At 34.1% G+C, this 16128-nt stretch overlaps 1 protein-coding gene and 1 long non-coding RNA gene across 3 annotated transcripts in view; one reads left to right on the top strand and one right to left on the bottom strand.

The window, feature by feature from the left end:
- The first annotated feature begins 260 nt into the window (after window positions 1-260).
- Window positions 261-16128, top strand: part of LOC118175518 — a 29837-nt gene continuing 13969 nt past the window's right edge. Inside the window, exon 1 of one of the 2 annotated variants that reach the window (XR_004755002.1) lies at window positions 261-388. This is a non-coding gene — a long non-coding RNA (uncharacterized LOC118175518). The remainder of the gene's footprint in view (window positions 389-16128) is intronic. The other variant, XR_004755001.1, reaches the window with a different exon arrangement.
- The window catches only part of IGF1 (insulin like growth factor 1), a 49358-nt gene continuing 39520 nt past the window's right edge, over window positions 6291-16128 (bottom strand). Inside the window, exons 3-4 of the mRNA XM_035341836.1 lie at window positions 15078-15259; window positions 6291-7406 (exon numbers count right to left, since the gene is read on the bottom strand). Coding sequence (XP_035197727.1) covers window positions 7347-7406; window positions 15078-15259 — 242 coding nt within the window. The 3' untranslated portion in view covers window positions 6291-7346. The remainder of the gene's footprint in view (window positions 7407-15077; window positions 15260-16128) is intronic.

The raw sequence follows: 16128 nt of genomic DNA, 5'->3' as shown, positions 1-16128 counted from the left end.
AGGAGAGAAAGCCCATGTATGATATGATTATCAGCAGCAGGTGGTGCTGCTTCTTCTAGTTTAATTTTGGTTCCTAAAATCCTGAGGATTGATAAACATGTTTAATATTCAACCCAAAGATTCCAAGCATTAAGAAACTAAAATGGCACAATCACATTCTGATAAAAGCAACATGAAATATCAGACTACAGATAAAGCTGTTCAGAATATTTTAAGTGTCAGTATGCTTCCAGTGGAGCACTTTATGACTGTTGTTTGATGAGACAGTTTAATCAGGCAACTATTATGATTATACAACTTTAACAATATATATATTTTTTTCATCTTTCACTGGATTTCGATAGAATTCATTCAAACTAATTCCGTAGAAATGGTTATAAATCAAAAGGTAAGATTTATCTACTGTATCATGCAGTATAGCTTGCATGTGCTTTACTATATTCAAACGTGTCTCCAAGTGGAAATAGTGAAGAGTATTGTATTTCTTATATAGTATTTATTTCAAGTTGATTTGAAATTCTATTAAAAAAAAAAAAAAGTGGAATTCATCCTGTGCATGAAATAAGGCCATTGTGCCTTACATTGATAGCACTTTAGTCTACTGGTCTTGGATTCTTTGCCTTTGATCATTACTGAAGTGGACTTTTTCATACCACAGAAAAGGTTAATGGCAGTAAAACAGGAAAAATGGAACATTCATTTGATTTTAAAATGTACAAAGTTACATATTTCACTACAAAACAGGAATTTCATGAAATCAGTTGTAATTATAGTTATCTGGTTAAACCTTTCTTTAACACAAGAGTACATGATGCATGATCCTATTTACCAAGATAGAGGGCAGTTGTTTTTGTTCATCAGGTATTTTGTTGTTGCTTCGCAAGCAATGAGACGGTGGTAACGAATGTAAAATACAGTAAGGTAGAATGTTTTTGATTTAGTTAAAAAACAGTTCATACCTTTAAAATGTGAAAAAAAAATATCTTCCAAATATATTTATGCTGTTTCTTAAGAACATCTATAAAGCGTGAATGTAAATATTGTAAATGGGTGTATATAATATTTGTTTGTGGGAAAGAATGTTTAGCAGCAGAAGTATGTTCATGAATTTATGACTATTGTGAGCCAAGGTGGTAAAATAAAAAGTTATTGAAGAGAGATCAAAATAGTTACAAAAAATTTGGATATAGGAATTTACAGTACTAAGTCTTTTCCACTTCTGAAATATTTAAGGGTAATACAGGGAGACATGTTCTACTTATAAAGAGTATCTAATTGACAACTGGATAATTATTAAATGTCAGATATCTTCATTCTTCTCTGTTTGTATTACCCATTATTCTTACTTTGAAGGGATGCTCACACTTCAATAATCTCACTTAACAGAAGTCATCTTGAGAAGAATGAAATAAAATTCCCAAGTCAATATTTTCAAAATAAAGTACTCAGAGTTTATATTTTACATCCATACTCATATGAATATATTTGCATGATGACAGCAGAGTCTTAAAATCAGGTGATTTCTTCAGGTGTGAAAAACAAATATAAGATCTAATTTGTGACACCCATATTACACAATGTTCTTCTAAAATTAGATTCCAATTGGATTATTGAATATAATCCGTAAGAAATAATTTGTAAAAAGCAATAAATTCAACTTCTGTGTGAGAAGAAAAAGAAGAAAAGCATAATATACATGCACGCACACATGCACATACACATACACACATTATAACAATTTATATATATATACATATATATAAATATACATATATATATATACACACACACATACACACACCCTTTATGCAACTAATGTAAGATTTCCTAATGTAATATAAGCATCAGAGAGGTCCTTCTTGTTTTGGTCTCTGCTAGACTGGTATCTCTTTACTGTACTATATGTAATCAAGTTTCAGATATTCTTATAACATCCTTCATGTAAAAAAAAAGGATTTATATATCAGATACTGTGCGTTTGGACAGTTTAAGTCCATTAGAATATTACAATGCTGTGACAAGCAAAACATATAGTGTAAGTTTAGAATGAGTAAAAGCTTTGTGTTAATGACTTTTTTCCTCTTTTAAAACTGAACCTTAATCCAGTTACTTTTAGTAATGCTACTTCCACACATGAATTGAATAATTAGTAATCTCATGAAGGCAAATTCTTTATTTTTTGTGGATTGTATCCAAGAGGAAAAATCTTAATCGCTTGAAGGCTTCATCTCCTCCTCCTTACCCCTTCCCCCCGAAATCAAAACCAAGTGAAGCAAAGCAAAACACCCCCCTTAAACAAACAGACAAACAATAAAACTTATGTTGCAATAGCGTTTTAACAAGATTTGCTGGGGGAGGGGGAGGGAGGAATTAATGTTGGTTTTGAATAGAAATTTGGCATTTGGAAGACTTGTTTTTACTGAACAGTATCCTTAAAAGAGGGACCAGTATAGGTTGAGTCCCCAAATAAATTATTACTATTCCTTTTCAGACTAAAAATAAAACATTTTAAATATATTGATTATACGTTCATCAGAACATCAGTATTCTATCTAGCCTATAGGTTCCAAGAATCTCTATTTGGGCTTAACTTACTATCATTTAAAACAAAACAAAACAAAACAAAACAAAACAATGAAATGTGTAATTTTGCACATTAGGATGTTCATAGTGACCACATAAACTTAAAAAAAAAAAAAATTCACAGACTGTTAGCCATATATTTCAACTTTTTCTCACAATTTAAAATGGTGAGAATTAAAAATAACATCGGTTTCATGTTAGGAACATTTTGTTCTTCATTCTTTGTCAACATTGGATGCATTTCTTTGTCCTATATTAAAGAATATTTACTTTTGTGGGGCATGCCATGAATGAGAAGGTAATCAAGTATAAAGAAAAACTTGCGCACAATGAAAATCTTGACTGTATCTTGCCACTGACTTTAAGCCAAACTCAGCACTGATTTCAGTCTAGAGTGTGGCTTAAAAATCTTTGGTAAGATACAGGATATCCAGTAATCTGAACAGGATTTCATTCATATCCATTGTTCCCTGACTTTAAATGCTTTTCTTCATCTGTATTTCAGACTTGGAGTAAAGATTCAGAACTGCATTTCAAGACTATGATTTTTTCTTTTTTTTTTTTTTTTAATTATTCTTTTTTTTGTGTGTGTGTGTGTGGCATTTTGACTCTTATTCCTGCCCCATCTCCATTACTTTAAGATTTCTTTGCCATTTTCAAGTGATAAAAAGTTGAAAATTTATGGCTAGTTGTATTTCTATTTTAATAACCATATCTATATAATTGTAATTCTCATACATTAAAAAAATATTTATGCTTTCTTTTATATTTTAGTCAAGTACTTTCTTAAACAAAACAATAGCACCACTTTGGCATTTTTGGCCAAATCAGTAAAAGGTAAAGCAAATACGCATACACTTTTCTGAACTTGTCTTATCATGCACTTGCTTGTTAAAACAGAGCCGAGAAGACACGGTGCTTGCTTGGCCTAGAGTCTTCCTTAATCAATATCCTTGATGCTAACTCAAAAAGCAGTTAATGAGGCAACTGGAAACTACTTATGAATGGAATTCACTTCTGTAAAGAAAGCTTACCACTAATTTACTCGTTTATCTTAGGAAAGGTATTGGGAATGTAATCTGTCTCAGAAAAATGTAGCTACTTCACTGTATCTACAGGGACCGAATGCAGTATCCCATTATTTGATTTTCTTTTCTTTCATTAAATGGTACAAATAAGACTCATAAATGTCTTTCACACAAATGTACATTGTACATTTGTTAAGTACATTTACAGGAGAATATAGAATTTATTCACTTGCCATTCAAACACTTAATGATTAATTATGGTTACTATGGAGACAAGGCTCAAATTTTGCTACCTTGATGAAAAAGATATCTTAACTTCAGTGGGTTTAGATGTAAAGTACTTTTGAAGTCCTTTTTGAACTAACTGAAAATAATGAAGCTTATTTCATTATTATTATTATTTTTACTTCTGCACTTTAACAACATTCTGTGTAATAATTGGAGTTTTATGTCAATTCTAGAATGCAAAAATCTGTGACTTCTGTCATGTGTTTTACACGACATGGAAGGATAGCCATTGGGATTTTCTTTATCACTTAAGTGATTTATGAGAATAAATTGTATCCAGTGGGAGCCCTGTTCCTAAATAACTTGATTGCTTTTGAAAATCCAGCTGAACCCATCAATTTCTCTAATTAAGAAGTTTTTCAAGTCAGACTGCTTGTACATTTGGGAGGGAGATGTTCTGGCTCATGTTTCAACTTCTTTAAGTAGTGGATTTATTGAGATTATTAAGCTAATGCAGCCCCTTTCTTTCACACTGATTGGTATATCATGTGCTCACTGCCATATGACTGGAGAATTCTCATGCGAGTATGCATTCTCCATCTATGCATTCTCACCTCTACAGTGGTAGAATTAGTCTCCATTTTGTGATTTTTTATTTTTTATCTTCTAGCAATGCCAAGTGTTGCTTTTGAAGTTTCATTCGAGGCTATTCATTATTTGTTGTGGTTTCCTTCAATAATTGTAATTTGTTTAGATGGTTGACACATTCTGATGTCAGGTATTGCTATGAAAGACATTCTCAATAGAGATACATGATGACATGAATGTGATTGCATGAATCTCAGGATGAGAACAAAATTTAGATTAATTTAAAGGAATTAAATGATAAAATGACCTATAGCTATTCAGAAAATCTTCTTAACATAGCATCAGCAAAATGTTACCTATGAAGAAATTTCCCACCACAGAGATCTGAAATTTGCTTTTTGTGCTCATAGCTTTCCTTCCTCCTCCTCATAGAACTTCAGAACAGGTAGGGACAGAAGGAGTCAAGGTACACAAAATGGAAGTATGTATTATGTTTGTGAGTTCAAAATAATGTCTTATTCTTAGAATGCACTTAAGAATTCTTAATAGCTATTGAAATTAAAAACACTTCCCTCTCCATCCCTCCCACCAAAAAAAAAACGTCTGTTAAGAGCTGTGATAGATATCAGAATTGCTACCTCTTTGTATTGAATTGGTGGTAAATAATTCAGGTTACATTTCCCACCTACTTCTCTGTACCTTCTTCCTTTTTTTCAACATACCTATCTCAGTCAGTGACAGCTGTGGCAGATTCTTTTTATTCATTTACTGTTCTGCTTTTACAGTGTGATAGCAGCCTATTGTGCATATAAACATGCATTTCACAGAAAGTGGAGGGCTTAAAGAATTACACAGGAATACATTGTACTTTTCTTGGAAAAAATATGAAACCCAAATTTCCTAAAGGAATAAAATGGGAACAAGCAAATAATTTGTTAGACTTTTAAGACCTACATTTCCTATATGTTTCACAAGAAAAAATTAAGGAGCTGTAAAACATACAATCTATAGAAATTCTTCTCATTTGCATTTTAATCAATTCAATTGTCTACTCCCTTGCATGTAGTAGAAGGTTAGGCAAGTTTGAGCCTTTGAAGAGAAATATTGCCTTTACAGATCTGATCTAACATCTCCCTAATTGCTTCCTTTATACGGTATTCTCTATGCCTTCTTTACAGCTGACCAAGGGATTCTTCTTCCCTTGTCTGAGCTTGCTTGAGTGCAGGGTGGTGAGGTGGAAGAAGTCATGTGGAACCATGCACAGGATGGAGCCATGCATTCTCCCCTGCCTCCTCTTCCTTTCTCACATACATATTTTTGTTGTTCACCCTGGGATACTGTTGGCTATCTATCCACCTTTATTGCATGGCTAATCTAGCAATGAGTTGATTTACAGAAGTGGGGCATAGGAAACAGTATTATTCAAGTTAGAACCAGTACATTACCTATCAAGGTTTTATGACAGAATTATCTGGATATATGTATGTGTCTCCTGTAAGAATGCATGAAATGCTAGCTTAAGTAGCAGACTAGTTCATGTCTTCTTGAAGGCTTTCAACACTGTAATTTGTGATTAGATTAGCTTTTTCTGATTTACAGAGAGATGCAGTGGCCTAATTAACAGTCAATTCAGTCACATCAGATTTTGGGAAGAATTGAAATGGTAAAGAACATGATTAACCTTCTGTTACTTTTGAAGAGAGCTGGTATTTGAGAAAGATTTAGGCCCTTGTGCATTACACTTTGAAGTAATCTGAACTGTTTTATCGTCTTCTCTGACCCTAGTCATCTATAATTCTGTTCATATAACTGTAAGAGAAAACACCACCATTTAAACATCTAAAAGGAAAAAAGCAAAATATCTTTTTTTTTTTTTTTTTTTTAAGATGGGAAAGTTATTTTCATATTAGAATCTAAAGCCATTTTAGTTCATTTAACTGAATATTCTTAAAACTATTATGTTATTTATTCTTTGGCTTCATATTTCCATATTTGCTTTTACCTATTACCGTTTTGGCCAGACCCTTTCATATAACGAACTATAAAATAGCACCGTTGTACTATAAAACAGAGATTTTTACATACTGTTTGATATATGTGTATTATTGATATGCTAAATTTTACATACTGCATTATATGGAGGAAGAAAGAAGTTACCTATACTGTTGCAAACAATTACCTGGAAGAATCATTAATGGTTTGAGAGCCTATGTATGCTTTAACTGTTTTTAAAATCTTTTGTCTCACAAAACGCAAAAAACTGCATCTTTGCAAGAGAAGAAAAATAAAACTATTAAAAGAAATGTATCTATAACCCATATTCTGTCAAAATGCCACAGATGGAATTAATGGATGTTTAAAACTGTATATGTTACCTTACTGCTGCTGTTACTTGGGAATGTCAAACTGTGCAAATATGAAGGGGTAGACAAACAATGTTATCAGACACTGCAAAACAAACAGCCTGTTGCTTGTATAGAAGTGCAAATAAAAAAAAAAAAAAAAAAAAAAAAAAGCCACCACTTAGACAAGGCTGATGAATGACTCCAGCAGCCAGTGCTCATAGGTTAATTTAGTGCAATTGGATCCATCAAAGGCCCATAAATTTGTAGGCTTTTGAGGGGCACAGGACTTTAAGAGATTTTGTGCAGGACATTTAAAACAGGTTAACAAACAGTAATATATCAACCACAGAATATGTTAGCTCTGGGCTGGTTAAAATGTTCTGTACTCTAAAAGACTTAATATTGGAATGTTTAGTTGCATTGTTCACTGGGAGAATGCCCATTAGTTGAGATTGCATCAAGCTTTTTAAAACATAGTTTTTTTAAGTCTTCCGATGTTTAACAAATAATTTATTTACAGCAAAGTATCCTGCAGATGGCACATTCATTCTTCATTCTTGTGGATGGCATGTTCTTACATTCTGTAGTTTCTGTTTCCTGTGTTCCCTCTACTTGTATTCTTCAAATGCACTTCCTGAAGATGTAAAAGAAAAAAAAAATTATTCCAGATGGGTTTAAATATTCTGTATTCTGAATGACCACGCAACATAGATTAGTGAGAAAACAGTTATCCTGGTTATCCTGAATGCAATGCTGGAGTTATTAGAGCCCTTCTGCCAGTTCACAGAGAACTTGACTATACAAAATTTCTGCACTCTTATTTCCCCATTCTTCTAGGCATAAACATCTTGATTGCTGACATTGTTGATCTGAGCCTGGATGGGCTTAGATGTGCAGTAGGTACCAAAAATTTTATTTGTTAGAATGATATTTGAAAAACTGGGATGCATAGGGGCCAGGGAAGTTTAAAATTGCAACTGCAGGATTTATGGATCCTCCTGGGCTTTGGTACCTAGTGAGTAGAGGCTTTCAAAATTGCTGAGTGGGACTCTGTTACCTACTGGTTGCATAAGTTGCATATTAGATGTGTAAGGTTTCTGTTGGATAAGGCCTTTAGTGGGATAAAAAGTGTGGGTTCACTGCAGGAGCGCAGCCAAATCATTTGTATTTTCATAACCAGAGTGATATGCCAGGCAAATCAAGAGGGCTTTGGAATGAATGCCCTCATTCACTCTTTCCATACACAGGCTAGGTTCCAAAAGCACAGAAAGTTGCAGTATACATCTTTTGGTTTGATTTTCTCATTTACCGTGCTGGTAACTATTAGCTGGACTCAAATCTTTTCCCATTCTGTACCAGACTAGAGGCAGAATTAGCAAGTGACTCTCCATATTTATAATCCTCATCAGAAGTAAAAAAAAAGGACATACATAAAAAATCTCCCTGAGAAAGGTGAAGCTTGTTTATGTTGCTCTACTACAGTATTGTCTTCTATTTCAGCCGTAGAAAAAGAAATGTAATCTCTAAACTTTTAAAAGTATTGAAAATATTATCTGCTTTTCAAATAGACAGAAGGAAAATGGGAGCTTATTTAGTGCATTATGGTAGTTTGATTTTGTTGTTTTTTAATGATTTCCTATATAAAATATTCTATATACAAGTTTTCCATTGGCTCCTGGTGCCCATTAAAATAAATCATAAACTGTCAAAGGATCACAAAACTTAAGCTTGCATACAGCTTCTTGATTGTCACTGGCTTTAAATAGTGTTCTGATGGGTATGAGTTAAATTACTATTTTTAGAATATAAAGCCAAACCAAACTAAACCAACAAAACCAACAAGTACTATATTAATCATACCACCACCAAGTAATAACGTTGAGCCAAACTAAAAATTATCATCACTGACAAGCCAAATTTGTTAATAATAAAGTATTCATAATGAAGAAATTTCTTCGTTGGAAATTGGTTATTGTAGATATTCTTATCCCAAATTCCAATACTAAATGAGAAAGAGATGAATCATCTAGTCACTATTTCTGTGATCAATTCAATAGGATATGAGCTTGGGCTTGTCTTAATCAAGTTTTACTGTTAGCATTATAGAATAATTTTCTTAGGATGGGTTGCATATAGAAACAAAAACTTCATCAGAATTCTGCTTATACAAAAATTATCATTATTACCCCCCCCCCCCCACACACACACAAACACACACACGTTGTTTGTTTGCTTGTTTCTCTTCCAGCTTTTCTAAAACTACATTTCTGTCTTTAGTTTTCCCTCATTTGTACCTTAGTTTTCACCTTGAAGCACTCATTCTAGATGAACCCTTCAATTTTCACTGATTTTCACTTAATAGCATCATTGCAGCACTTCCAATGAGTCTTACACTGTTAAGGATCCTGCCTTATGTTACGAATGGTTTGTTTAACATTTTTTTCAATGATCTAGATGAGAGGATCAAGTGCAACCTCGGTAAGTTTGCTGACAACACCAAGTTGGGTAGGAATGTTGATCTGTTTGAGGGTAGGAAGTCTCTGCAGAGGAATCTGGATAGGCTGGATAGATGGGTCAGGCCTATTGGCATGACATTCAACAAGAATAAGTGCTGAGTGCTGCATGAGTGACTTGAAAGCTTCCCAGCAGAAAAGGACTTGGGGGGGTTGATCGATGGCCACCTGAACATGAGGCAGCAATGTGATGAGGTGGCCAGGAAGGCCAGTGGTGTCCTGGCCTGCAACAGCAATTGTGTGGCCAGCAGGACTAGGGAAGTGATTGTCCCTCTGAACTTGCCACTGGTGAGACTGCACTTCACATACTGTCTTCAGTTTTGGGCCCCTCACCACAAGAAGGACATTGGATTGCTCGAGCATGTGCAGAGAAGAGCAACAAAGCTGGTGAAAGGACTAGAAAATGAGTTGTGTGGAGCAGCTGAGGGAGCTGGGGCTCTTTAGAGAAGCAGAGGATGATGGGAGACCCCATCTTTCTCTACAGCTACCTGAAAGGAGTCTGCAGCAAGGAGGTGTCTGTCTCTTTTCTCAGGTGGTAAGTGAGAGGATGTGAGGAAATGGCCTCAAATTGTGCAAGGGGAGGTTTTGATTGGATATTAGAAATAATTTATTTATGGAGAGGGTGACCAAGCACTGGAAAGGGCTGCCCAGGAAGGTAGTGGAGTCCCTGTCCCTGGAGGTATATAAGAGATGTATGGACATAGGACCAAGGGACATGGTTCAGTGATGGGACTCATTAAGTCAGACTGATGGTTCAACTAGTTGATCTGGGAGGTCTTTTCCAAACTAGATGATTCTATGATTCTAAGTGTTTATCTTGTAACAATGCACTAAGAAGGTGGTAATTCCTTGTCTCTGCCTAGTTTTTTCTTCATAGTAACAAAGCAAAATAGCCTTATTACTGCTGCCCATATGTTCTCCCTTTTGAGGAGAGCTCACCAGGATACAGGAAAAGAATTATAAACTACATGCTATTTGCAAAAAGTCATATATTCTTAAAGGCTGCACGCTCATGATCTATAAGAAGGAAATTGAGAGCTTTATTCTAAAACAACAGCTATTTTTTATTTAAGTGATAAATTCTCTCTGCTAGTGTTTTCTGACTTCTTTTTAAAGAATAAGGAATTACTTGCCGGATTCTGATCCTACAAAATTTTACTATTTGTTTAAATATGCAAATATTTTCATAAATCTTATTTCTATGGAATTTTAACAGTTTGGTTTACTGGGGTCTTGTTTTTGAATACTATCATAATTAATGTAAAAAGGTGAACTACTAAATTTCAGTAGCTTTGGTTAGAAGCAAAGGGGATTTTAAAGTGATATTAAATTCTCTGAAATTCAAGGTTCTGAGGAGGCTGAAAATAGTTTAATGAAGGTCAATTAAGCAAAAAATAAAATAAAATAAAAATAGAGCTGCAGTAAACCAAAAAGCTTAATTTTGAGATTAAAATGTTTTCCTTTGGAAAACCAAAATATTCAATTCCAGCAGTTCCATTGTGAAAAATCTGACTTTTGTTTTTCAAAACATCATTTTTTAAAAATTCAATATAATAATGAGATATAGAAAAACTATTGAATATTAGTAATATAAAGTATAAGAATCAAATTAAATAAACAAAAGAACAGAAAACAGTCTTTATGGCCTTGGTCTTAGCATTGCAATGGAATGTAAGATATTTGTATTTCCGTTACCTAAACAGTCAATTTCATTTTTTCACCAATTTCATTACTTCCAGTTCTTACCTATTTTATGCCTTTTCTGTATTTCTGGACAGCTGCTGTTGTACTGAGGAATCTGAATGATCAGGGCAACATACTCTTGAACACAGAGTATGTTGAATGGAGGTTGTAGGGATAGAGCCTATTCTGTTTTACCATTGCAGATCATATTCAGAAGAAGAGAACCAATGGATATAAAGTAAACAGCCTAAGTCTTAGCCAGCTATGTTGGTTTTGTATAATTGCTGTTGCAGATATGATTGTTACATCTACATATGATGACTACTGAAAAAGAACTATTTTTACATTTTCTCATTGATCAATCATTGTCCAGTTGCCACCAAAAATTAGAAGATAGTATCTCTTCTGTTTCAGCTTCTGAGCATTTAAAAGCAGAGCTGCTACTTCGTTGTGGACGATCATGTTCCCCAGCTTGGATAAGTTGTTCTACACTGGAGAAAACAATTTGAAGGCTCAAAATGCATTTCAAATTGCATTTTTTTTTTTTTTCAAATTGCAATTTATTTATTTTTTTTCATTACACACAGCTGCTGACCCAGGCAGGTTTGGTGACCCCTGTAGGCTATGACTCAAAGAGCATAAAATATTTCTGGGACTAGTGAAGATACTTCTTTTGAAGTAGGGCACACATGCTCTAGTGAGAGTTTGGTATCCTTTAGATAGATGTCTGAGAAGGATGTTTGACTGCTGGGCACTAACAAAAACTACATATTTCTGTAGTTCACAACTTCCTTAAGGCCCATAGTGCTCAAATCCAGCTGGAAAGATAATCTGAGTTATCCCATCTGTTCACTAGAGACTTTGGAGTGGTTAGCCTGTAGCTATAGCATTGTGCTCTGAAGCATACTTCATTTCTCTGTGCAAGCAATTATGCATGTCTGGTGTATTCATTGGCTGCCCCAGTTTAAGGTAATTTTGGTATAGGCTGACTGTGAAAGAGCAATTAAAGAGATGGTGAAAGCTGGGTATCTAAATTAGGGTAGAGTTAAGGTTGGATATATGCTCCATTGTATACAGCAGCAGTGGCAATAACAAAGTGCTTCTAAATACCTTCTTTTTATTTTTGGTGAATCAGTGAAGTATGTTTTGTGTAATATGTATATTAAAAAAGTATTTGGTTTTTAGTTTTCAATATACCTTTATATTTATTTGTGAATAAAGGTCTTAGAACAGGAGAAATAACAATCCTGTAGAGAAAGAAATATTTTGTTTGTTAGCTACTAACAAACAACACTCTACACACATAGTCTCTGTAATTGGATTAAATCTGTTTTTTGATGCTGGCCTTACATCAGCAAATAGGCATTTGGGGATTCCCAGGCCACATTAATCATTCAGTGGCTACCCCTCATCATTCAGATTCATGTGTGTAGTGTGTACATTTGTTCGTAATGAAATGACTAAAGATCAACATCAATATGACCTATAAACAGAGTAACAACCCTCCTCTACTGAAATAAGTTTACTGAGGTTCCAGCAACTTGTGCATAGGAGGAATGATCTGTTCAAGGACTTTAGAAACTAGACCATCTGTAAAAACACTTAAACCAAAGCCAAAATCCATGATTTTTCTATTAAAATGGGTTATGAGCAGATGCCAAATAAAAACTACATTGGAAGCATGAAAGGCATGAAAACCTGATTGTGTATAAAATCTGAGATGTTCTGCATGACATAACATATTATATGGTTCACTTAATCCTGCCTTAAATGCTATATTGATATAAGAAAATTCAGAGATCACATATATTATCTTACATATATAATTTTCTATATATGTATAAGTTATATATCTTATATATAAGATAATATTCAGAGAGAAAATATTCTAAAGCAGAAAAAAAATTGTTCAGCTTGGAAAAATATTTTGTCTTCAGTATTTGTTGTTGTTGTTGTTGTTAAAATCAGTAAATATCAATGCTATGAATTAGCTAAATATATTCATACTGGGGGAACCTATCCAAAGAAAAAGCATGGCATTGTCTTTCTTTAATGGAGGCCTGTACACTGCAAAAAGAAAAAAGAAAGAAACAACAACTATATGAGAATATGTATTAGAGCCTTTTCACATAGTTTTTTCTTAATGTATTGTTTCATTTAACTATATATTCCTTATTTACCGTAAATCTGAATTATACTTCCTAGTACCCCTTCTTTCTTCAATCTAATTTTGCCCATGAACAGAGGCTAAGGAAAATTTCAGTTTTTTTGTTTTTTTTTTTTTTAAATTATTTTTTTTTCTCATCAGATTTTATTTTAAATTTCCAATCAAGAAGCACTTTTAATTTTTCTGCTTCTGATCACCTCTCTGCTTTTCCTGTACATATTCTTCAATAGTTTTATTTAATGTGAATTTTTCTCTAGTTTTGTTTTCTCTCCCCTTACCTCAAGATTCTGTGTTTTATGTGTGATGCAACACGGTTCATACAGTCCTTCAACATTTCTAATTTTCTGAGCCTCTTTGATCTAATTGCTTTTCTTGTCTTTTCCTCTGCTCTTCATTGTCTTTTTGGTGTCCTTTTCACCTCTTGCCTTCTCTCCTTTTCATTTCCTGGATGCTTTTTTCCTGCATCTAGGTTGTCTCAATTACTACATACTCCCTCTAATTTTTTCCCATGTACAGTTCCCTTTTGAACACCCTTCTCTGCTGCTGCTCAAAGATGCAAGGTCTTTCTTCTGACCCTTCTAGTTCATAAGGAAAATATTTTCCTGTCTGTCCTTTTAGCAGAGAAAAAGACATCTGTCTAAAGAATGGCATCATTCTTGGCCCTCCAAGGAAAGTGGTATGTTAGTGGTATCCATCAGAGGGCTAACAGGTATCTTCTCTTCTTTCACTTGGAGTTACGGAGCGTTTTACCCATCACCCGAGTAATAAGTATGGGAGGAAGCACAGAGATTACTGGCCAAGCTTGTTTTCTTCTTTTTCCACAAACCTTAGGTATCTGTGTGCCCAGATAGGAATAAACCACAGGGTTTTCTTGTCCATTGTTGAGCTCTACCTGAAGTAGACTTCACTTGTCATGTGAGTCTTTTGAGATGTTCATGTCTAAGGTGATACTTCCCAAGAAGAAGCATACAGCCATTCCTTTAAAAGGTTGAACACTCTTGAGAAAGAGGTGAAATGGATTCCCTTTTATGGATTAGTTTAGAGAAAAGGAATGGATGCTGGAACTATTACAACTGTCAACAAAAACGAAATGTCACTGGAGGTTTACAGAAGATGACAGACAACATGTAAAATAGATACTCAGAACTCAAATGGAAGAGACAGTTGGAAGAGAGCTTAATGGTAGCTTAGTCTAAGATCTGTTACCTAAACTACAGGCTCTGTTGAGGATAAATGAGATTTAACTACATATATGTACAATATCTAATACAGCAGGATGAAATATTTGGATACACTGAACTCCAGAACTATACAAATTATACCAATGAATATTTGAAGTGCTTGGAGAACATACATTTTAAACATTAAATAGTTAAAATGAATAGTTAAAATGTAATGAATGTAGTGACTATCAAATTCATTTAGTTCAGTTAAATAAAAAAAAATAAAAAACCAAAATAATGATGAAAGAAAAAAAAAATAGTTTTAGATTTTTCATTTACACAATAAAGTGAATAACAGAAGCACTCATGATCATTCATTCTACCTCTTCCTTACAAAGAAGAATGAGTGAGTAATTTGTGGATAGATGAGTATATAAACACTCAGTTTTGGTTTGTTTTTGAAGGAACTTTTAGGTGCCATTTATGATTGGATGATGTGAGTACTTGTCAGTTAATACCCAGAAACAGGATAAAGTCTCATAATTACTAGTTTAGCAAATCCATTTTTTTTTATTCTAAGAGGTGAGATAGAACACTTCATTTCCTCCTTATTTCCTTCCGTGGATGCTGTTTTCCAAAAATGCACTAAATGTCACTGTCCCTAGCAGGTAGAACGCATCAGTTGTTTGCTACATTACCAGCCTTGACACAGTTTTCCTTCTCTAAAATAGATATAACTTTTTTTTTTTTTTTTTTTTTTTGGGGGGGGCCTGGCCTACCTTCTGTGCTTTTGGCATATCAGTGTGGCGCTGAGCACGTACAGAGCGTGCAGACTTAGGTGGCTTTATTGGAGCACAGTACATCTCCAGCCTCCTCAGGTCACAACTCTGGAAGCAGCATTCATCCACTATTCCCTTGTGGTGTAAGCGTCTACTGCTGGATCCATACCCTGTAGGCTTACCTATTCAAAACACAAATGGAAAGTTTTTATGTTAGAAAGAAAATGCAAAGATCTCAGCAGCATTCATATTAAGTTGCATTATTTTAACTGAATCACCAATGACAGTTGTAGAGTCTGCCTGTGTGTATCTGTTCTTAGACCATGTTCTTAGATACAGCTTCCAAAGATATCCGTGGAAATGGCCAGCTTGATCTTTGTCTATGGATAGCTACTATTTAAGCATTTGAGCAAACTTACATCTTCTTAGAAGAGTATTATTAAAACATTTTCTTGAACTGTCTTGGCATTGAAAATGGAGAGGAAGGAAGCTGTAATCTGGCAGTTAGAAACCTTGCAAAGGGAATTTACTTTTTAGCTTTTGGATGAAATCTAATTATTGAGCCCATTTATGTAGCTGGTGTTTAAAGATCATGCCTGTGTAGTAGGCAAATATTTTCTATTGAAGAAGTCTTCACTGAGACACTATATGAAGACAGAGTATGCTCCAAAGGGGAAATAAATACTGTATACAACTGCATAAGGTCTAAGATCTGCAAGCTCAAAAACTAATGGGAAGCAGGAAATGAGGTAACTCAGTAACTAATGATATGCAGCAAAAATAGGGTAATGGTTGATGGAACAGATACAGACAGTGTTTAATATTGTATAGCTTTAGCTTTATACAAGATGGAAAATTGAACTGACATAACATGATTGTTCCTGTGTTTTGTGTTTTTACAGGGCATCTGTAGGAAATACTTGATTTTTTTAAAATTGCATTTCTCACTCAGCTACAGTAAAGGGTGACATTTTCATTTACAGAACTGTCAAACTGTCTTCTCTCTCTCTCTCTCTTTTTTTTTTTTTTTGTCCCGTGGGATTTCTAATTT

The sequence above is a fragment of the Oxyura jamaicensis genome, chromosome 1 (assembly GCF_011077185.1).
Source record: "Oxyura jamaicensis isolate SHBP4307 breed ruddy duck chromosome 1, BPBGC_Ojam_1.0, whole genome shotgun sequence".
In the NCBI taxonomy this organism is placed as follows: domain Eukaryota; kingdom Metazoa; phylum Chordata; class Aves; order Anseriformes; family Anatidae; genus Oxyura; species Oxyura jamaicensis.
This window is presented reverse-complemented; position numbering and strand designations above follow the sequence as displayed.